The 24,824-nt window shown below is 34.8% G+C and overlaps 1 protein-coding gene across 1 annotated transcript; it reads right to left on the bottom strand.

Annotated features, from left to right (window-relative positions):
• Positions 1-23,372: 23,372 nt before the first annotated feature.
• On the bottom strand, positions 23,373-24,405 carry LOC139859424 (uncharacterized). The gene is made up of 4 exons (XM_071848217.1): positions 24,037-24,405; positions 23,618-23,670; positions 23,477-23,498; positions 23,373-23,378 (listed from the first exon to the last, which is right to left on the bottom strand). Exons 1-4 carry the CDS (start codon positions 24,403-24,405, stop codon positions 23,373-23,375), a joined length of 450 nt encoding a protein of 149 aa, XP_071704318.1.
• Positions 24,406-24,824: the final 419 nt, after the last annotated feature.

Genomic DNA, 24,824 nt, shown 5'->3' with positions numbered 1-24,824 from the left:
CACTGTGCTGCTTTAAGTTTCCACAAAAAAAAAAAAAAAAAAAAAGAAATGGTTTGAAAACTCATATTCATCTGAAAACCCTCTTGCCCCATTTTCATTCATTACATAACACATAACCCATATGAACCCAATTTTAAATTATTGGGTTGAAATTGCCACCCATATCTTGAACGAATCACCTATAAAATATCTTGAAAAGCTTGAGACCGAGCTTATTTACCTTGTTATCCATGTAGCTCATAAGCCCGACACCAACTGGTTAAACTTCTAAGTTGTTTAATACGTCTTCTCAGCCTTTCCCGGACCCATATTGAAATGTATATCCCCACCATCTGCTTACTATGATCCTTACATACCTAAAATATATCTTCAAGAATTAGCATATGTTGCATCATACAATGTGTAACTTAAAGGTGGCAAAATGATAGGTAGCTTGTTGGGTAACGCCAAGATATGTGTTTAGTAATTGGGTTGACCCATTGTTCCTTAGCTCCTTACACCATAAGCGATAATATTTGGTTTTACGTCCACCGCTTTTTCAGGCCAACTTAATATATTTATGACTTCTGTTTCAGCATCGATTATTATCTTTATGGACCCCAAATCACCATTGTTGTTCGTAATCGGAGAAGTTGGATCGCTGTAGCTTTTATATATGGCTGATCGCTCGGGTTTCTTGTTCAAATGCTTCCGAATAATCTCTTTCCATCTTGATATTGGTCTTCGAGTTTTAGCTCTCAAAACATTCCCAGCACTTATAAAACTTTTTTTGGTTATGGCATTTGTTGCTTGTTTTGTGGTACCATCACCTACAATTACATTTTTATAAGTATGACATCTTATGATAATGCTTTTGCCTTTATTTATGCTTTAGTATGACACATATGACCTGACTTGAAATCTCTTAGGAAAAATTATATTGTGTTTCTGTATTACTATGATGAAAAATGTAAAGGAAGACTTTGTAAATATTAGATAGTTGTTTTGTTTCCCAAATATACAGCCTAGTAGACCATAGCACAAAATTAGTCCTAAATATACACCTTTTAGCTCAGTTAACATGAAAAGCCACAAACACTTCATCTATTTTCCTACAATCAATGGCAACTATAGCTTAGTTAACCCCATGTTGAAAACTCTGTTTGAATTTGGATTGTGGATTTGTTTTGGGTGAAGATGTGTGTATGTGTGTGTGTGTGACCCTATTTATCTGATTAAGTTATTGCTACTACTACCCCTTTCAATATCTGTACACGCGTGTGTTGTGTATATTACCATAAGGGTTAACTGAGGTGTCGAATGATGGTGGTGGGGTGTGGTCAAAGGTGCTAGTCTGTGTAGGACATACATGCCCGCTGGATGCATATATGATTAAGGAGGACTTGTATATGTTGGAGGATAAACACGACCACCCTCAAAACATTGATGATACCAAATACGGAGTATTACATTCTCTTGAATACGACTTGACACGTTGTTCATACCAAAATATAGCAATTAAATGTCCACAAATGTTACTGCAGTCTCCTAGGTCATGATAATATGATGTAACACCTGACAGGAAACATGAAATAAAATAAAAAACACATGAAACAAAGTATTCTTTGACTTTAAAAAAATCCTCTATAAAAAAATGCTATTTTTCAAAGATACCTTCAGGCTTCAGCATTCAATACATCATTTGTAACATTAGATGATACAACTGCTGAAGTGCTGAACCACCAAAACAATTTCGGAATGAATAATGGATTTATCAGTTACCCCTGCAAATAGTTAAGATAACACATATTACAAAACACATCTTCAAATAACAAATTCTGAAATATGGATATGAGTAACAGTATATGCTTCTATAAAAAACACACAAAATAAGTTACTTAATCACTACCCTAACCGCCATAAAAAAAAACATAATAAAAAATTAAAAAACAGGTGCCTCCATTCAAACGAAGCAATATTGAATGCAAAAAGTTAAGTGAAGTTAACTAACAATGATGGGTCACTATCTGAGCAAGTCGGCATCCTCTAGATCAAGACTAAAGTCAGGCATTTTATAGGCTCGACCTCTGATAAAAGCTAACCTCACCGTCAGGTCTTAAAGTTGCAGCCAGTTCCTCATTTTCTTTACCCTGAAGGAAAGTTAACCCAAATTAAAGACAATATTCGTATTTAGAATGTGACAGCGTCAAAGTTGGTATTTTCGAAGCTCATACAGCCATGGGATATAAAACAATAAACTGGTTGATAAATTGAAAAATACCTTTAGACATAGAAGGGATAGTAGAGGCAGCTAATGGCAAACTCTGATATTGTCCAACATCCGTAGAGACATGAGTTGACTCAGTTGCTGTAAATGGGTCTAGATAAACACCTTTGTTGTGATGACCCGGAAATTTCTGACCAAATTTAAACTTAATCTCTGTATGATTAACATTTTCGACACGAAAAGCAAAGTCTGTAAAACTGAATCTCAAAATTTTTGAACTACTTTTATATATTTAAATACCCTTCGGTTGTTTTCTACGATTCGCGAACAATTATATGTAAATAGATACATATATACTATAACTTGAAAAGGTAACAATGTATTAATTGTTTGATACCGTACATTAAACTTATTGGTTTAAATATCTATTTGAATATATATGATAAGTTGAAATATTTATTATTAAAATTTATTTATAAATAACTTCCAATGTGTATTTAAAAACTGATTTATGTATATTAAAAAGATATATACATATATATAATTTCAAGTTATTTAGTAAACGATGGTAACATTCGTTTATTGATTCGATTGATATTTAGATAAGTTAACTAAAGCGTTTAAGATGAACCAGTAAAACACTAATTTGCTACAGTATTTTCAAATTGCTACAGTACCCAAAATGCTACAGTGTTTTCAAAAATCACTATTTGCTACAGTGAAATTGACTTTGCTACAGTGATTTATAGAAGTAAATGACCAAAACACTCAAATGTATAAGTTATATTTCGAGTGATATAATTTAGGGATAATTTAAGGCTATATTTTGACTAAGGTACGTGTTCCAAAATGTAATGTACAAGTTTTCTCAGCGTACGAAAGGACATTCGAAAAACCGGAACCGGGACATAAGTCGAGTGATGACGTACGACATATCGGAATAAAAATTACAAGTCAACTATGCACGTGAATTTAATATAATATATAATTAATTATATAAATTATATATTAATATAAAAATTATGTCGACAAACGTTTGGACAAAAGTTTTGTGAGCTGGAAAAGGACCCCATGCGATCGCATGGGAATCCTTCTACCAAGCCATGCGATCGCATGGGAATCCTTCTACCAAGCCATGCGATCGCATGGCAGTGGATTTCAGGCCAAGTGCTATAAATTCGATTGAATTCTATTTTTGTTTGCTCATTCACTTCTCTCTTATATTCCTCCGTATAAATATATTATTATTATTATTATTATTATTATTATTATTATTATTATTATTATTATTATTATTATTATTATTATTATTATTATTATTATTAAGATTAATATTATTATTTATCTTAATATTATTATTAGTAATATTAGTATTAGACATAAAATACTATGACGAGGTCATGAGAGTGTCACTTTCAAAATGAGTTTTGAACGGGTTAGAGCTAAGGCAACTATGGGTTATTGCCAAGGAGGTTATGGGTAATGTTCAAGGGTATTGTTCTCAAGTCAAACCTAGTGTTTATCATCTCTGTTGCGTCTACGTACTTTTCTAAATTATTAAATCACAATATTGATACGTTGAGATCTACGGTTATTTGGTAATCCGAGTTTCGGTCACATTTTGATGAACGACTTTATATGCTGCTAAGGTGAGTTTCATTGATCCCTTTTTTAATTGCTTTTGCAATATATATTTTTGGGCTGAGAATACATGCACTTTATTTTAAACGCAATGGATACAAGTACATACTTAATTCTACACTGAGTTTGAACCAAAAATCCCTTAGCTTTGGTAACTAGTAGCTGCCAGTACATAGGATATGGACTGGTGGGCGCTAATAACAGTATATGGATCCATAGGGCTTGACATCCCCGTCCGAGCTAGAGCACTAGCCTTTTAACGGACGTGTGTTATTTGAGTTTAGGACACGTTGGATTGCGTGTATTAAAACGAATGGGGTATTTATCATTATAACGTTAAAGCTTAGTTACCAGGGTGCTCTGTTACGTAGAATCTATTGACAAACTTTTGATAAACGTTTCTAGATGAAACAACTGAAATCTTGTGATCCACTTTTATATACAGATTATACGAAACATTAAAACTATGAACTCACCAACCTTTGTGTTGACACTTGTTAGCATGTTTATTCTCAGGTTTCCTAGAAGTTTTCCGCTGTTTGCTTAGATGTTAGACAAGCTATGTGCATGGAGTCTTACATGACATATTTTTCAAGGAACCGTTGCATTCACCAAATCATCACCATGTATCTTATTTTGACTGCATTGTTAACGAAAGTACTGTTGTAAACTATTATTTATGGTGATTGTCTATATGTAGAAATCATCAGATGTCGAAAACCTTTGATTTAAATATTCATTTATGGTGTGCCTTTTCAAAAGAATGCAATGTTTACAAAACGTATCATATAGAGGTCAAATACCTCGCAATGAAATCAATGAATGACGTGTTCGTCCATATGGATTTGGAGCGATCGTCACATTTGTAAAATATGAAACTGGTTCATGAGTTTTACGTTAAAACCTGGGTTGTCTAATAGTAGTCTGTTTAGAAGACATACAACTCAAACAAAAATTGAGTAAAATCGGAAACAACATCATCAGGAAGTAATCTTTCATCTCATTAAAATGACTTATATTCAATCAATAAACGACCCACTCTCCATAAGTTGTTATCCATTGAGGTGGACGTGCTATTATGATTTATCAGTCGAGTTGACAATGTCTTTATTCGAATAGCAAGCTACGGGACATAAACAACCACCATCATTATCAACCATCATTTGTGAAGGTGAAGACTCATTAACACTGTTCTTAGATTCTATAGCGCTGGAACTTTATGTGAATACAACATATATCATGATATGTACAATCAGAATCAAAAGTAACATATTAAAATACAACAATCAGCAGTTTTCACAAAAAAAAACTCCTGCATATTTATAATAGTATTAGTGTATGACAAACATAAAATCTATTGAAGCTTCTATGATATGTTTAGCTGCTCAGGAACAGATGATCGATTATATACAAAGCATCATCATAGATGATATTACTTTCCGATTGATAATTGAAGCATAATATTAACCTATAATCAGTTACATAGCAATGGTGATGCCATCTCCACCCTAACCATTAGCCACATACAGTATGCAAAGCTTATGTTGGATATATACAAATTGATTGACATTTATGCAAAACCTAGGCAAAAAAACGATTTTAAATTGGACAAATTAATTTAGATTTATTTATACCGATTAGAAAGATATACAAACAGAATCGGTAATAAAAATAAAACAGATAAAACCCTAATTTGTATAATAATTAAAAACACAGAGAAAAAAAAACCTAATAAGAATAAGAAAGATGACAAAATTACGTACCCTAAAAACTGCGAAATCATATACTTCCAAGTCGAGTATTCATGATTTAAGCTATATTTCACAGAATTGATGATCTCGTTCAAGTATTTGTTCCAGTTTTCTCTTTCAGTATTTATAAAAACATATGATTTACGATATGTTTTCATGTTCACTTATGGCGGCGACGGTTATTTGTCAGCGGCGATTGTTTAACGGCGGCGGTGGTTTCATGTCGTCGGTAGACAATTCGGTGATGTTGATGATTCGGCACACAAGTATGTGATGTTGAAGATTTAGAATTGCATCGATAAAGTATGATCGATGATATAAGAATTCCATGTGATGGGAACCAAGGAACCGATTGAGATTCAGTGAATTGAATGGGAAAGATAGGGTTTGAGATAGATAGATAGATAGATAGATAGATAGATAGATAGATAGATAGAGAGAGAGAGAGAGAGAGAGAGAGAGAGAGAGAGAGAGAGGTTTTGTTTTTTGGTTTCAAAATTGGACGAATGAAATTGGGACAGATGGCAGGCTGTGAGATAAAATTTCAGAATAGGGGTTAGGCAGTAGGTGGTAGAGCCACGTGGCATATGCATAAGAATTATAATAGGTTATAGATGTTTCGTGTGTTGCATAATTTAGTTCTCGCGAGTGGATGTTTCCTCAACATCCATAATGTTTCGTGTAATTCACTGTATTTGGTTTGAATGTCTGTGTATACTTGGACCATGAATGAGGTCCTGCATTTGTACTCTTGGTTGATTAATATAAAAGTTGCCTTTAAAAAAAAATAAAAATAAAAAATAATCTAGATATAAGTCTATATTACGTAATCTTCAGATTTTAGAAAATTTAATATAAATTTTACAACCCCAATAATTTATTTTATTAAAAATATTCATATAATTATACATATACATATATACATATACACACTAATAATGGAAGTGAAAAACATCTTTTTTAAGTTTTCTGGTCAGCTATTCACTCGATGACAATTATGTAGTTTTTTAAGCTATTTTACTTTTTAAATACTTTTGTCTATATTTTAATACGGAGTATTAAGTTTTTTACTATTTAGGATTTCATTTAAGACTATTAATTTGGAACATTTAAAAAAATAATGTATATAATAGTAAAAGATTTAAAATTTTATGAACGTTATAAAAGTAAACAACTTAAAACACTCACGTTGCACCAAAATAATGTATATGTACTTTACAATTTTATACAAATATCTAATTTAACATATCCAATTAAATAATGCACCTTTATAAACTGCTCAAAATTAGTAGCACAATACACTCACCGCTCCAATTTGTGAAACCTTCAACTCTTTTAACCTGAAAGGCTTACTTTATAGTTTATTTAGTAATAAGTATGATAAGAATGTAATATTACATCTAAGATAATGATCAAAATTCTGTATTGTAAACTTTATTTATCATCCACTAAAGAGGGTATTATTTTAGTCAAATATAAGAAATACGTATATCCACGAACTTTGCAACTTATATACATTAGGAAAAGTGTTACAATTTTAATAGAAAAGAGAATCGAAAAGAGTTGGTAAAAATTGTCATAGTCTAATAGTATCCTACATCTCAATGATTGAAGAACAGCAGATTATATTCCATGTTAGTTGTATTTGATTAGTCAAACCTAATATTTTATATCTTAAAACTAAAAAAAATAATTATATATCATGTTCTGAATCATTTGATTTATTGGATTCCCTAACAGTAACATTGACCATATATAAAAAATGAAGAGGTCATTTATTAATTAAGCATCTGAAATGAATGAATAACGATTACAAGGAATCAAACATGCAACCAATCGTTTTAGCTCAAGATCTTTACTAATTAGTAATTAGTAAATAATATTAATATGTTAAATTAAATGATCAATTTGAATTAATGTGTGATAATTTAATACTCCTTATAGTTTAAAGAATTTACTACGTCAATGCAAGATCAGTCAATATCCATGTAAAACTGGGGTTTGACTTGCGTCACGATTTGGTGTGAATAGTCATGGCCAAACCAAGGGAGCCCCAAACATGAAATGCAATATGGGTGGGGTGCGTTCGACGTTAGAGCGTTAGACCCACTTAATTTCTTTTTTATTTGACCGTTAATGAGTTTATAGAAAAGATAACAAGATATAATTAATTTTTTAAAAATGTAATATGACCGTTTAATTATTTATATGACGGAGATATTTTAATATTTATCGTCAATGTTTGAAAAAATTGTTTGAGTAGAGAGACAAATATCAAGATGTCAACTAAATCAATGACTAAGAATTAAATTTGGAACTCATCTAAGAGCTTTTATCTACTACAAAGGATTTTTTTAAAGTAATATAGTTATTAATGTTTTTTTATTATATAAAAATACAAAAAATAAAAAAAAATATATAAAAAGGTTTATATGCCATCTTCAATGCGATGATTTAATACAAACATATCATTCACTTTTATAAATTTTACATAGCACAAAATCATTAGAACACAATGTTTAAATAGGTGGCCCGGTTGTGACCAAAAGGCCCAAACCAAACTGCTTTCGAGCGTATTGATTTAACTTAACCCATCTAAAACTAGGCTAGACTATGGATTTTCATCTATTTTTTTTTTTTTTTAGTATTTGGGCTTACATTTGCAAGCGCTGCATTCTCGAGTTTTTTTTTTTTATAATATTTCAATTTTAATAGTCCATCGTATTCAACTTCAAGTTTTTTTAATTTGTGTTATATATTATACAATGAAATTATATAAATATAAAATGTTTAAAGCACAATACATTTATATAAATTTCATTAAATAATACATAACACACAAAGATATTTAAGTTACAATTAACAAAGAAATACTTAAAAAGTCCAATATGAACTATTAAATTGAAACGGATAGAGTAATAAACTAGAAAAAATGTAAAGGAAAAAATTATAAAAAGTCATAGAGCGAACACTAATGCAGAATCAAAAATTAGTAGTGCAGAAAATTATTTAAACAATAATATATACATTAAACATAAACTAAAAAAACATGCAGTAACACATATAATCAGAAGTTTCTAATCAAAAAACCAGATATAAGACCATTTACCAAATACCTTAAAATTTCATCAACTAAAATACGCAAGACCTAAGAAAAATCAAATCCAAGTAGTATAACAGAAAAGACTCGAGATCAGTGAGTAAAACACAATCAATAGACAACATAAAAAATGGTTAACATAATGTACTTCAATGAACAATGGACAATTAATTAACATAATCAGAAAACATAAACAGAGAATAACAAAGAACACTTACAGTATGAATGTAACTAATGTCAATATAGAAAGAAGTTGGATAGCAGACCCTCACCGGAGTGAAGAACGATTACGGAAGAATGAAGCCGTGGGAAAAAAGAAAAAAAACCCTATAAACTTAAAAATTGGACGGAAAGGAAGATGGAACATGTGGCATGTTTGTACAAAATAACGGCACCTGTAAAGCCACCCGAAAAGCACCTAAAAGAGAATTAAAAATGAAAAAACCCCTTAAAAAAGGTCCAGTCTATGAGGTAGGCAAAAACTAGTATAGTGAGAACAAAAAGACGTGAGTATAAAAATTCTTAAACACAAACGACGATAAATCAGACAACAATTAGTACAACCTCGAAACTAACAAGAATTCCTTGTAGAATAATAATAATAAATGATAATTACAATAATAATAATAATAATAATAATAATAATAATAATAATAATAATAATAATAATAATAATAATAATAATAATAATAATAATAATAATAATAATTAATAATAATTAATAATAATAATAATAATAATAATAATAATAATAATAATAATAATAATAATAATAATAATAATAATAATATAATAATAATAATAATAATAATAATAATAATAATAATAATAATAATAATAATAATAATAATAATAATAATAATAATAATAATAATAATAATAATAATAATAAATCTCCCATATAAAAAGAATTGGAAATGAGGGAATAAGTGGTAGTATTGGCAGTGACAACGGTCTCCACCGTCGTGGTTGTCGGATCTTTGTTCGTTAGTTGGAAGAAAGGAGACGAGAGATGGTGGAGACGAACTGATTATTTCATGCTTCTATCATTGAACTCTTCCCTTCCTAACGGTTACATGAATAGTCCTCTCACTGATTTACATTCTTTTTGTGGTCTTGTATAAACCAAGGCTATCATGAACAAAATCATATATAGTTTTTGTTCTTATGTTTATTTTCTATTTTCTATTTCGTTTGTATTTTACTGTAGTACGGAGGAAGGTTTATATTATAGGGTGATTCCACATGAAGATAGTTTTCAGATCTTACGTATGTAGTATTCTAAAAAAGATAACAAGATTTTTGGCAAACACTCGATGGTTTATTCATGAATTAGAAAGCGCCATGTACAACTCATGTTCAACTATCACACTTCACACTTTTTGCTAGTAACATAAACCATAAATAAAGGAAAACCTCAACAAACCCTATTGTTGGAACATACATGTTCCTCAATCTTGCTTTCATTCTTCTTACTTTAAAACATACTTAAAATACACTGAAAATATATACTCAATACTAAATGAAATGAGTATAAATAAACTTAAGACAATTTACGGACTACATTGCTTCAACTTTCTCATTAATAAACTGATTACAATCTACTATTTATAATCTCAAAAGAGAACTTTCTAAACTAACGTGCATGTAACATACTGAACCATTAACTCACGTGCCTAAACTATAGGTCACAAACCCACGTTGAAACCCCACTTAACTTAATACTCTGTCAAACTTAATGCCAAGTCAAATTACTAAACATACAAAATAAATATTATACTTACTACTTCTAATAATAACTAGACTATTAAAATTACCCAACATTCACCCCGTAATTATAATATGACTCTCTTTCGATCACATTCTTCGTTCAATGAAAACAGACTTGACTTTCTTTCTTTGATTGCATAAGGTTGCAATCCACCCGTTCTTCTTTCTTAGGTAAACTTCTGGTCTCGTTCACCGTTTTTGATCTTCGATCTTTGGTCTCTCTCGGTCTAGACTTTCTTCGATCTTCTTTCTTTCTTTCGGTTTTCTTCTTAATCACCATGCTTCATACTTTTGATCACAAATTGTGACTACTTGGTTCTTGCTATTTTTTCAACTTGCTTGCTTCTTTCTTGCTAACTTGCTTGCTAACTTTCTTGCTGACTTGCTTGCTACCTTTCTTGCTGACTTGCTTGCTACTTGCTTGCTACCTTTCTTGCTGACTTGCTTGCTACTTGCTTGCTATTTGCTTTGATTGCATATGATTGCAATCAATAATTTCTTTCTTGCTATCTTCGTTCTTGCTAGGCTCCAGAATCGTCATGCTCTAGATACCAATTGTTGGAACATACATATTCCTCAATCTTGCTTTCATTCTTCTTACTTTGAAACATACTTAAAATACACTGATAATATATACTCAATACTAAATGAAATGAGTATAAATAAACTTAAGACAATTTACGGACTACATTGCTTCAACTTTCTCATTAATAAACTGATTACAATCTACTATTTATAATCTCAAAAGAGAACTTCCTAAACTAACGTGCATGTAACATACTGACGCACTAACTCACGTGCCTAAACTATAGGTCACAAACCCACGTTGAAACCCCACTTAACTTAATACTCTGTCAAACTTAATGCCAAGTCAAATTACTAAACATACAAAATAAATATTAAACTTACTACTTCTAATAATAACTAGACTATTAAAATTACCCAACAACAGACTTGACCATGTGCAAATATAAAAATTAAACACTGAACTTAAAGCCCACTTATTTCAATAGCTCAAAGTAAATAAACATTAAATTAAGCCCAATAAATCCTCCCCTAAACAAGACTGGATCACTGTCTTGTTTAATCTCCTGCCATCCAACTTCTTTCCATATCTGAAGAAAGTATCAATCATCAATGATTTAGTCATGGCATCGAGAAGTTGTTCTTCACTTCTACAGAATTTTAACTTCACCATTTCTTGATTGACTAGATCTCTGAGATAGTGAAACCTCACATCTATGTGCTTCGTCCTATGATCACCGTATTTTTTGGATAACTTGATAGTAGAATGAACAAATAATTGAAGAATAACAAGATATGATCCTTCAATCACAGAAGAATGAAATCTCTAATCACAAGAGATTAAACCGAATTAAAACAAAGAAAATAAATGATCCAGTACACTCAGTATCACTATGATTCACTACTAACAAGATCAATACAGTTTGATCTTGTTATAACTCACAGATTGAAACAGAAATATCAAACCCTAATTTGAGAGAAAATGCCCAAAAATACAGAAAAACATGAAGACTGAATAAATTAAAAATAATTTAACTAGTATTTATAAATTAGCAATTTGCAGTTAGCCCCTTGAAGTCTTGTTTAAGTCGGCTGCACAAAACTTTTCCTTTTTATACTTCAGCCACCAAACATCAAGAATAAGAGAATTACAGCTTCAGTCCCTGCACATACTTAACCCAGAAATAAATACAAGCTTAACCAAAAATGTTTAGATTATAAATGTTTATAATTCAATATCCCCCCTTAATCTAAACATTAGTAAATCAATCTGAAAGAGTAAGCAGGTCACACAATACATTGTGTTGATTTCCATTTAAACCTTTTGTGAATATATCTGCAAGATTATCACTAGATGTGATCAAATGAGTTTGTAAAATTCCAGAACTTATTTTTTCCCTTACAAAATGCAAATCAACTTCAAAATGTTTTGTTCTTTCATGAAAAACAGGGTTTTTAGCAATTTGTAAAGCAGATTTACTATCACAGAAAATATTAACAGGTAAATTATACTTAATATTTAGATCTTTAAAAACTTTTAAGATCCAAATAATTTCACAAGATACAGAGGCAAGAGCTCTATATTCAGCCTCTGCTGAAGATCTTGAAATAGTTGACTGTTTTTTGCTTTTCCCAGAAATTAGATTATTTCCTAAGAATACACAGAAACTAGTGACAGATTTTCTTAACATGTTACTTTTTGCATAATCAGAATCAACAAAAGCAGATAAGGTAAAATCACTAAAGCTTTTAATAGTAATACCATTACCTGGTGATCGTTTTAGATATCTTAAAACCCTTAAAGCAGCTTTCATGTGAGAATTTAAAGGAGCATGCATAAATTGACTAAGACAATGAACAACATAAGCAATATCTGGTCTTGTTAATGTTATATAGATTAATTTTCCAATTAATTTTTGATAAACACTAATATTATCAAGAGGAAAATCAGAACTGGAATAATCATCTATATTAGAAAAAAACAACACCAGACTCAATTGGAGTAATAGCAGGTTTACAAGCAAGCATTCCAAATTCTGCAATAACTTCTAAACAATATTTTCTTTGACAAAGAACAAAACAGTTATTATTTTCAATAAGTTCAAGTCCAAGAAAGTACTTAAGTTTTCCTAAATCTTTAATTTTAAATTTAGTTTCAAGAAAACTTTTACACTCATTAATTGAAGTCTCAGAATTACCAGTAATGATTATATCATCAACATACACAAGCAAGTAAACACAAACATTACCATTTATTTTAACATATAAAGAGTAGTCATTCACACTTTGTTTAAAACCAAACTCAAATAAAACATCACATAATTTCTCATTCCATTTTCTAGGAGCTTGTTTAAGGCCATATAATGACTTAACAAGTTTACAAACTCTAGTATCAGTTTTATCAAAATAACCTTCAGGTAATGACATGTAAACATCTTCAGTTAAGTCTCCATAAAGAAAAGCATTGTTAATATCAATTTGATACAAAGGCCAACAATTTTTGCAAGCAACAGATAAAATGATTCTAACAGTTACCATTTTAACAACAGGAGAAAAAGTTTCATCAAAATCTAAACCCTCTCTTTGATTATAACCTTTAGCTACTAATCTAGCTTTGTATCTATCAATTTCACCTGTTGACTTGTATTTAATTCTGTAAACCCACTTACATCCTATTGGCTTTCTCTCTTTGGGTAAATTAGTTAGAATCCAAGTGTTGTTTCTATTTAAAGCCTCAATTTCATCATTCATTGCATTTACCCAGTTTTGGTCTTGACAAGCCTCTATGAATGAATTTGGTTCATGACCTTTGTTCAAACATGTTACAAAACAGTAATTTTCTGATCCCAATTTAGAAAAATTCAAGTAGCTGTTAAGAACAAAGTCTTTGAATTTAGGAGTTTTTGTCTGTCTACTTGATCTTCTTAATTGAGGAACACAAATATTTATATTATCATTTTGATTGCCCTCAGGGACAGTTTGTGTCTCAATACCATCATCATTGGAAGTTGCAGGTACACCATTACTTGATGATTCAGAAGAACCAATAAGTAAGGTATTGTTGCCATCATCCTTAGTACTGTCTCTCCCTTCATCATTGGAACTTACAAAAACAGTTGACTCATGATTATCAGTAAAAATATTTTGTTCAGAATTATCAGTAAACTCATCATAACAGTCAAAAAAGTTTTGATAATTCACATTATCTTCAGTAAAACTAGTTTTAAAAACAGAATCCAATTTGAAAGGAAATATATTTTCATAAAACTTGACATCTCTTGAAAAAATAAAGCTTTTATCATCCAAGCAAAACAACTTATAACCCTTTTGAAAATTAGAATAACCTAAGAAAACACATTTTAAAGCGCTACTAGAAAACTTATCATGATTGTTTAAAAAGTTGCAAAACAAAGACAACCAAAAGTTTTTAAATGGGAGAGATTAGGACATTTTCCATAAATCAATTCATTGGGACATTTTCCATTTAAGACAGAAGAAGGAAGCCTGTTAATAAGATAAGTAGCAGTTAGAACACATTCAGACCACAAATACAGAGATAATCCCCCCTGAAACATAAGGGATCTAGCAACATTAAGAAGATGCCTATGTTTCCTTTCAGCTATTCCATTTTGTTGGGGTGTGTATGTACAAGAAGTTTGATGAATAATCCCTTTGTTTTTTATAAACTCACTTATTTTGTTATTTAAAAATTCAGTGCCATTATCACTTCTAATAGTTTTAATTGTTTTACCAAACTGATTTAAAATTAAGTTGTAAAAAAGTTCAAAAGAATTAAATACTTCTTCTTTTGATTTTACCAAGTAAGTCCAAACAGCCCTTGAAAAATCATCAACAATTGTTAAGAAATATCTGAATTCATCTTTACTTTTGACTTTATATGGTCCACATGTATCAAGATGAATTAATTCTCTTAAGCTTTTAGTTTTGTGTTCACTCAATGGAAAAGGTTCTCTTGTTTGCTTTGCCTTATGACATGTATCACAAGGTTCGTTGTTATCATTAATTTTACTAAAACCAAGTTTATCACTTAATTCATTTAATGCTTGATTAGCAGGATGACCTAACCTTTCATGCCAGAGTTTATGTTTAGACAAATTAGTATATATCATGTTGCTCTTATATATCTTACCATGTAAAGTTTCATCAAAAAAGTAAAGACCATCAAATTCACTACCAGTCCCCATTAGCCTTTGATGTATTAAATCCTGTATATAACATTTACTTTTATCAAAACTCACAACTAAATTACTGTCTTTGATCATTTTGTTAACAGACAATAAACTAACACAGTATTGAGGAATAACCAACACATCATACAGTTCAATAACGTCAGACAGTCTTAAGTTCCCCATTTGTAAAATTTTAGCAACAGTACCATTTGGATGGTTAATAGTTAAATTTAAATCAGTAACATCAATAACATTATTTAAGTTTTGAGAATTAGAAACCATGTGTTGATTTGCCCCTGAATCAATTATCCACCCTTTAGAAACAAACTTAGATTGAAAACAGTTTGAAGAATTTTTTTTTTTTTTATCAAAATGTGTATTAAAAAACACATTATTATTTTGAAAGTTACCTGTAACACCGTCCATTTTTTTTTAAAATACACAGCGGAAACTTTATACATATAATACTGATGATGTTCGGAGCCCATCGGCCCGAGTAATTGGGCTTGGTCCATGGGCCGCGGTCAAGTCTTCCTCCTAAACCCTAATTCCCTCTTATAAATAGAGGGGTCACCAATCAATTAGGGCACCCAATCGGTACACAATTCTCACTAAGGTTTTACCTACGACTCCTCGTAGGGTTTTTCCCCTTCGCCGCCGATCGGCGCCCTTCATCGGCAGGCGGTCAGCCATAACCACCCTCCTGAGATCATCATCTCGGCTAGGGTTATCACGGTAATCGGACCGGAGGTTAGAACGGCTGATCCAAAAAACCCTCCTCTATTGCACTCAAGTATGTCTCTAGCCCTAGGCGAAATTATGCTTGATCAATTGGTGCTTTCATTGAGAGTCGACAACCTATCTTGCATTCCTTCTATCAAACCGAACGGTTGTAAGTTTTTACTGTAATATTTATTATTTCTTCATTATGTTGAAAATATGGGAAACATATATCAATGTGGGATCTGATCATGGGTGTCATATTGTAAATCGTACGCATATGTACGGACCTAATTAAAAGGGTTTTTCAGATCTCTCGAATACCATGTATCAAAGACATGCGACCATATATCAAAGACTTTTTTTTAAATTGTTTTTCAGATCTCGCCATATATCAAAGACTTTTTTTTTCCTTTAATACAATATATACTACATATTTGTTGTATGGTGATTCAGATGTTTAAAGGAAAAACGTACGACCATCATCTTTATTGATTATTTATACTTTAATTTACACAGCAACTTAAATACTTACGTATTTGTGGGTTTATAATTATTTTTCAACGGCTTCACTATTCGCCATTAGCGATCATCGCTTTAGGGTGACGGCGGTGTTGGAATCTTCGGTTGGTATTTCTTTTCCAAATAAGCGGAATCTTTGCGGATACGCCTTTCGGCAGATCGCAACGCTTACGGACATACCACAACGTTACTGGACTGGCCGTATTGACTTCGGGTGGGCCACATCCCATCCGGGCATACCGCATCGCATCCGGGCATGCCTCAACACCTCCGGGCAGGCCGTAAAGCCTCTGGAGAGCTTCATAGCAACTTCGGGCTGATTGTAGCGCGTCCATACTCGGCTGATATCTAAGCGCATATTCTTATCGAAGCTGCCCCTTAATATCTGGCGATATCATACTCGGTTGAATTTTATATTCAGAGGGTTTTTGAGTTGATAAGTTATTTTATTCAAATATACTTGTTCCTATACTTTATGGATTAATTGTTTTTATGAATATAGTAATATTCCGTAGTAACAATTATTGAAGTGGTAGGAAGGTGTACAAGCAACTAAACATTTTGTACAACTCATGCCAAATAGGGGTGTCTGGTAAAATAAATGCGGATCTCATTCAGATATAAAATATACTCCGTATTTTGAATTTAACTAATCTAATTCTATATTAGTGGAGGGGCATGTATCGGTTCACCAAAAATATTGCATCCATAGATGGTCACCTACTTTTTACCTCTTTTTATTTATCGTGAATATACATCAAAACTCTTAATTGGAGTATGTTCAATCAGAATTGGAATACGTTCATCTTTCATCATGACAAGGTGTTGAGTGGTACAACTTATTTCATGAGGTATTACAAACAATTTAATTATCATGGCTTTTTATCGCCATCCAACTATTTATTTGGGAAGTCGGTGGTTAGTGGGTTTGAGTATCCATAACGACTTATTTCATGACTTATGTTGTCATTTATCCCGTAAATAAAGGTTAAATACTATAATATCTTTTCGAGATTGTATATCTTTATTTTCGGGCACGGGTTACGTGATATTAGGAGGGATATTAAACAATTCGAGTATATCTTATTTCATTTTCTTGTTCAAATAACATTCAACTCTATCCTAATGCATGCAATCTCGGTTTTGCAAAGCTTATTCGCACAGCCACATTCAGGCTTAATTTGCAACCAAAATAGCGATTTATTCACACTCGCCTTCACAGTTCATTGGTAAGGTCCTTGGCGCACCCCTCTGCGCACACATTTATGTGATTCTTTGCGCATATATTCACGGTTACTATGTGCGTGCTTTGCATGGTTGTTTGCACCATGGCGGCTCCGCGTAAGTCCATGGTTGCACGATTTTTGTGCGATTCGCAACATTTCGCATGTGTTGCGCTCACTTTTCCTTTGCACCATGGCGGCTCCGCGTAAGTCCATGGTTGCACGATTTTTTGTGCGGTTCGCAACACTTCGCATGTGTTGCGCGCACTTTTCCTTTGCACCATGGCGGCTCCGCGTAAGTCCATGGTTGCACGATTTTTTGTGCGGTTCGCAACACTTCGCATGTGTTGCGCGCACTTTTCCTTTGCACCATGGCGACTCCGCGTAAGTCCATGGTTGCACGATTTTTTGTGCGGTTCGCAACACTTCACATGTGTTGCGCGCACTTTTCCTTTGCACCATGGCAGCTCCGCGTATGTCCATGGTTGCAAGATTTTTTGTGCGGTTCGCAACACTTCACATGTGTTGCGCGCACTTTTCCTTTGCACCATGGCGGCTCCGCGTATGTCCATGGTTGCAAGATTTTTTATGCGGTTCGCAACACTTCGCATGCGTTGCGCGCACTTTTTCTTTGCACCATGGCAGCTTCGTGTAAGGCCATGGTTGCAAGATTCGTTGTGCGTCGCGCAACACTCTGCATGTGTGGCGTGCACTTTTTCTTTGCACCAAGGCAGCTTCGCGTAAGGCCATGGCTGCAGTTTGTGTGCTTTGCACAGTTTTTGCACGATCCTTTGCACGATCCTTTGTGCATTTCCATGTGGTGTCAACTTAATGTTGGATTTCAACACCACAAAATACTTTCGTAGTATTGAAATGGGGGCTAGCATGGTGCTACGTTATCAATTGGAAAGACGTGTTCAAGTTTCATGTGCAGCCATATAACCTATAGTTGGTGGGCCCGTTTGCACAATATGCGTTCTCTGAATATCTCCCAAAATTATGCCTCTGGAGAGCCCCGGGTCGCTCCCGGTTCATGCTCCGTGGTGTCGTCATTGACTGTATACTAGTTTGTCAGAAAGGCCGACACACTTCATTACTTGTTTTACGGTGAAGGTATAGATATGTGATGTAAAATATTCCGTAGCGCACTTCAGCAATATACGATATCTTTCCGTAGTTCCTTTGCGCTTCGGACGCCATTATGGGTGTTAATCCCGAGTAGTACTATCCCCACTTCTCGTGACTCACTTGTGCGTTTCAGTTTATTCGTACTTCGCGCCACGGTCCTAAGTCCATGGCGGCTCTGCGTAAGCCCATGGCTGCATTTTACATGCGATGAGCAACATATCGCCTATGTGTTGCGCGCACTTTTTCTAAGTCCATGGCGGCTTTGCGTAAGCCCATGGCTACAATTTATGTGCGGTGTGCAACACAATGCATATATGTTGCGCGCACTTTGTGTTGCGCCATGGCAGTTCCACGTAAGCCCATGGTCGCAGTTATGTCCATACTTCTTGTACATTGCACCATGGCAGCTCCGCATAAGCCCATGGTTGCGGTTTACATGTTGCACAACTTGCACGGTTCTTTCAACGATTATTTGTGCAGTGATATGTGCAGTCTTTTGCACAATGCTTTTCAGCTACCCTTTAGCGTGCTCATTTGATCAAAGTTCTATATGCGATGCCGTGCACATTTCTTTCTTGTTGGAATTCCGTCTGCACAAGATTCCATACGTGTTTATGTATCACCCTTACAGGTGGTGTCAACTTAGTGTTGGATTTTAACACCACTAAATACTTAGTAGTATTGAAATGGGGGCTACCAGGATATATGGCTTTAACTGATAGGGATGATTTGTTTCCTTTGGCGATGACCCAAAGCCGAAAACGCTTTTATGCACTTTGCATTGCGCCATAGGAGCTCCGCGTAAGCCCATGACCGCAGGATTTTCATGCGACGTACAACACGCAGCACGTTGCATATGTGTTGCACAATTTACTTTTCGCCATGTCGGCTCTGTGTAAGCCTATGGCGGCACTTCATTTGTGCATTGTGCACATTGCTTAAGACCATGGTAGCTCCGCATAAACCCATGGCCTCACCACATTTGGCATGCGACGACGTTAAAGAGACGTCGTATATAGCTAGTTGGACTTGATCACCCACATCATTAGCTTATGCATGATACATATCTTCTTCATACGATTTCTCGCTTACTTCCTTGCCTACAATTGTTTTCACAATTGGTTTTTGGGTTTTAACTGAATGATTACTATATGGGTTTTTCCCAGTTCGTCACATGATTACGATCATTCGACGGGAGGACACAACATTACATAGATCATACTCTATCGCGTCGATAGTCAAGTTACGTAAACCATCATTATCATCATTCGTGGTTAAGGTTAACAGGAGAGTCTCTCGCGACAGTAACCTACAACCTTCACGGGGCCATCGATCAACGAACGTTATCAATGGTGGGCTTAACATTTAACCACCCCATCGATATCATCATATCAATCTGGGTTATTCACGGTAGCCGGACCGGAGAGTTAAATTCTAAGATCCTTAAACCCCACATTACTCGCAATCCCGCTAGGATTGTCTACGGTTTACGAACCGAAGAGTGGAATCCTGTCCTCAAAATTCTATTGTTCATGGCAAGATCAAACGCGTCGCAGATATAATAACTTTCAAATGCCAATAAATCTCTCGCACATATTTTATCAATAGTTTATTGTGCGGTTCCTGCCTACTTAAGGGGTGTCCTCTAGCCCCCGCGTGGCAGAAGCCTGTTTGGTTACAAGGCTAGAATATAACGGCAGGTGAAGGGAATTGAGTTTCCCCTAACCAAGCGCCACGCAGACTAGAAGGCTGCCAAGTCGACTTAAAATACGAGCATTGGTTTGCTTGTGCATATTAAATTATCCTAAGTATTGGTTTACTTGGAGAAACTCTTATGTATAAAAACATTGGTTTGTTTTTAGTTAGCATTGCCTTACCACACAACTAAGTGCACCCCTAGTACGTGACAGAGCAAGTGATGCTGTAACTTATGAGTATAAACTTTATTCGTGCGGACTCGCACACGGGCTTTTTGTTGAAATATTGGTTTATTTTACGCAGCGCCCGAAATTGTGCATAGGTTTTGGTTAACTTATTAGCACATTGTGTGAATTGTCTTAATTCGCGATAATAGGCAATTACAATCAAATGCATAAATGTCCATGATTACGCTGCGTAAGAGCATGGTTACTTGATATCCCTCACAAATATGTGGTAGGGATGCCTAATATGACTCTGAGATCGGACTCCGCGAGTCTGAGATGCCTTGTATACAACTACAAGTTCTGATAAGCTAGTTGTTTCAGGTGGTCATTTTGATGTGGTCTTATTTATAGTTCGCCATGACATGACATGCTTTCACATTTCATACCGAACTGGGGGAGTGATGGTATACTATCAGTATTCCTTCAAGTCTTGTTTTTGCTACATCGCTGCTTTGTGCATTGCGGATGGTAGTGGAAGTTAGCATGCTCACATCGCTGCATTGCGTTAAGCGCAAGGATGCATCGCGAGTAGTTGTGGTTAACATGCATGCGTCACATTTGGTCGTATCACGCATGATTGCAATACGCAGGGCTGTATCATGTATAGTTATGATGTGTAGGCCGTACTGTGCAGGGTTCCACCCTACGGATCCCCGCTCGCCTCATGACTGCATGGCATGCGGAATTATTACATCATGTCATCACATTACTATGTGGATTCGTTATACATTTGACTTCGTAGTCGGTGCGGGTTATGTGATGAGTTATTTGCGGTGGCATACTTGTAACTTCGATATGACATTAATATGTCACACCGAACTTGGGGGACTTGATGATGTGTGGAGCCCATCGGCCCGAGTAATTGGGCTTGGTCCATGGGCCGCGGTCAAGTCTTCCTCCTAAACCCTAATTCCCTCTTATAAATAGAGGGGTCACCAATCAATTAGGGCACCCAATCGGTACACAATTCTCACTAAGGTTTTACCTACGACTCCTCGTAGGGTTTTTCCCCTTCGCCGCCGATCGACGGCCTCCATTGGCTGGCGGTCAGCCATAACCACCCTCCCGAGATCATCATCTCTGCTAGGGTTATCACGGTAACCGAACCGGAGGTTATAACAGCTGATCCAAAAAACCCTCCTCTATTGCACTCAAGTATGTCTCTAGCCCTAGGCAAAATTATGCTTGATCAAATACTTAAGTTTTACAATACCACACGATTATTATAATCTATCTGGTGTTACGTTAAACAACTAATTTTAGGTTATACAAAAGACATCAGGGTTTGTTCTTCAAACATATCCATCAAAACAGCAAGCTCCTCCCAAAAACCCTAACATACCAGTCTACCTGCATGGGAGGAAGTGAGGGGTTAGCATAAGGCTAAGTGAATGGCGCAGTCCTAACAGGTATAAGCATATAGCATCAAGCTAGCCAATACACAAACAAGGTCTTGATAATAAGAGGATCGGTGGCCTGGCCGGGCCCTTAACTCCAATCGATCAAGTTGGAGTATACCGATAATTCCAGTTACTGTCTCCCTCGCATAGTATCCAGATGCAGGGGGTGCATCGTTCAACTATACTACGCGAATAGTAACTCCTGAACCAGAAAGACTCATTCCTGCCTCTTGCCCAACTTACAAATTTGGCATAACTACAAAACCATAGCTGCCCCACATGTAAGCCAGTTGCCGCTACAAAACCCGCAATCGGCAATATCACTACCAGACTACTAACCCGTACTCGGCATCCAGGGTGGCCACAAAAAGTCACATAATATAGCACAGTATATCATTTACTAAGTATTCAGGTGAGTAAGCCAAGGTAACAGTAGCATAACCCGCTAATAAATACTTATAAACATTAGGATAGTCCCACTCACCTGGAAATACAAGAACTCAGTAGTCTTATTTCACCGAGCCTTCACCTTTTCCTTTATCACCTGAGAATATCATTTCTCTAGTTAGTAACCATTTCAACCAGATTATACATTAGAAGAAATAAACACGATAATACAGTAAATGAGTCAGAATAGCACTTGACCTAAACATACAAACTCCATCACTCGCACGGGTGGGGTCCCACTCGTGCGACTGACCAGATCACTCGTACGGGTGAGTATCCTCACTCGTACGACTGATAAACTACCCCCCACGAGTGACTTTCAAGTCCATTCATATGATTTAGAAGCTCACACGCGCGGTTGAACACCTCACCCGTACGGGTGAGTGCCTCACTCGCACGGTTGAGCAGGAACAGCAGCCCAATTGCAATTTTAGCTTTTTTCATCCAACATAAAGTTTGATTTAGTATTTTAAAACCTTATCATTGTAACGTACACTTCAATACAATTCCAACGATAGTTTATTTGTCGAAAATGGAGTTACGGTTTGAAAGTTATGACCGAAACAAGTTTCAAAAATTCTGACCTGCTGCTCACACGTGTGGCTGAGGCCTCACTCGTACGAGTGAGTCCTCACACGTGTGGATGACCCTCAAAAGTGTGGTCACTCACGAGGTTGATCTGTCACTCGTGTGGGAGTTGAAGAACAGCTCCAGCACGCTGTTTTTCGCGTTTTTGGTCCAAAAACTCGATTTTTGCTTGTTTTGGTCGATTCAAAGGCTCAAGAATATCACATAACACTTATATAAACTATTTCTAACATCAATTAAGCCTACCAAACACATATACACAAGAATCAAGCTCAAAATTTACCAAAACCCATTTTACCCAAAACCCACTTTTAAATTCATCAAATTCATAGATGTTTACCTTGTCTTGATCCTTGTAATCACTAGAATCAGATAAGAGAAATCACTAGCCTTCAATTTGCACTTTTGATTTTAAGGATTTAGAGAGCATGGAGTGTTTTAGGGTTCTTAGTTTCTAAAATAGGTAGAATAAGGAAGGTACATGAGTATATATTCAATTGGGGTTTCTTCATAGTGAGGAAACCCCATTCCCCACTACACACGGGTATTTACCAGTTATCTAAAACACAATGTACCTCATTAGGCAGCCCTAACGAGGTTCAATTCACATAACGAAACCTGTTCTGTGACCCTTGTCACAAAGCGCACATAACTAACCAATCAAATAATTATTAACCCATAATTATTAAAATCACTAATATTAATAATTAATATTCACTAAGGGTAAAAGTCATTTACCGCTAGGCCCGATTCGAGGTCGTTACAAATCCACCCCCCTTAAGAAGATTCCGTCCTCAGAATCTGGTTCAGGTCAAACAATTGAGGGTATCTAGCTTTCATTAATTCTTTCGTTTCCCAAGTCAAATTAGAACCCAAACTATGTTTCCATTCTTCAAGTACCATTGGTATCTGTTTTTTACGTAACCTGGTAACCTTTCTGTCAACAACCCTGACTGGTTCTTCAACTAACTTTTTATTCATGTCAACTTTTAAGTCATGCAACGGCAGAATCTGAATTTCGTCGTCTACCTTGGACTTACGAAGATAACATATGTTAAATGTATCGTGAATACCAGCTAACTCTGCAGGAAGATCCAGAACCACGGTTTGATCGTTCAATATCTGCCTGATGTTAAATGGACCTATATACCTTGGAGCTAATTTTCCGCGTTTACCAAAACGAATTACACCTTTCCAAGGCGATACCTTCAGGTACACACGTTCACCCACAGAAAATGTCACTGGTCGTCTACGAGGATCTGCGTACATTTTTTGTCTATCTCTAGCAGCTTTTAACCTCTCTCGAGCTATTGCAACTTTATCAGCGGTTTGTTGTACAATTTCAGGACCTGCAAACTGTTTCTCTCCGGCCTCTAACCAACAAGTCGGAGTTCTGCATCATCTACCATACAACATCTCATAGGGTGGCATGCCGATACTTGAATGATACGAATTATTGTATGCAAATTCTATCAATGGTAAGTGAGAATCCTATCACCCACCATATTCTAATACACAGGCTCTTAACATATCCTCTAACGTTTGAATAGTTCGCTCACTTTGACCGTCCGTTTGAGGATGATACGCTGTACTAAGATTAACACGAGTACCCAAATTTTGTTGTAAACTCTGCCAGAAGTTAGATACAAATCTCGAATCCCTATCTGACACAATAGATAATGGTATCC

Source organism: Rutidosis leptorrhynchoides, chromosome 7 (genome assembly GCF_046630445.1).
Source record: "Rutidosis leptorrhynchoides isolate AG116_Rl617_1_P2 chromosome 7, CSIRO_AGI_Rlap_v1, whole genome shotgun sequence".
In the NCBI taxonomy this organism is placed as follows: domain Eukaryota; kingdom Viridiplantae; phylum Streptophyta; class Magnoliopsida; order Asterales; family Asteraceae; genus Rutidosis; species Rutidosis leptorrhynchoides.
Note: the sequence above shows the minus strand (reverse complement) of the source record. Positions and strands in the feature narration are given on the sequence as shown.

Bases quoted from the DNA above. Each gene is read 5' to 3' on its own strand.
- LOC139859424 (XM_071848217.1), bottom strand. From the start codon at position 24,405: ATGTACGCAGATCCTCGTAGACGACCAGTGACATTTTCTGTGGGTGAA. The intron at 23,671-24,036 runs GTACTTGAAGAA...ACCCGTGTGTAG, and splicing joins GTAAAAAACAGATACCAATG to TGGGGAATGGGGTTTCCTCA. The intron at 23,499-23,617 runs GTACCTTCCTTA...ATCTGATTCTAG, and splicing joins CCAATTGAATATATACTCAT to TGATTACAAGGATCAAGACA.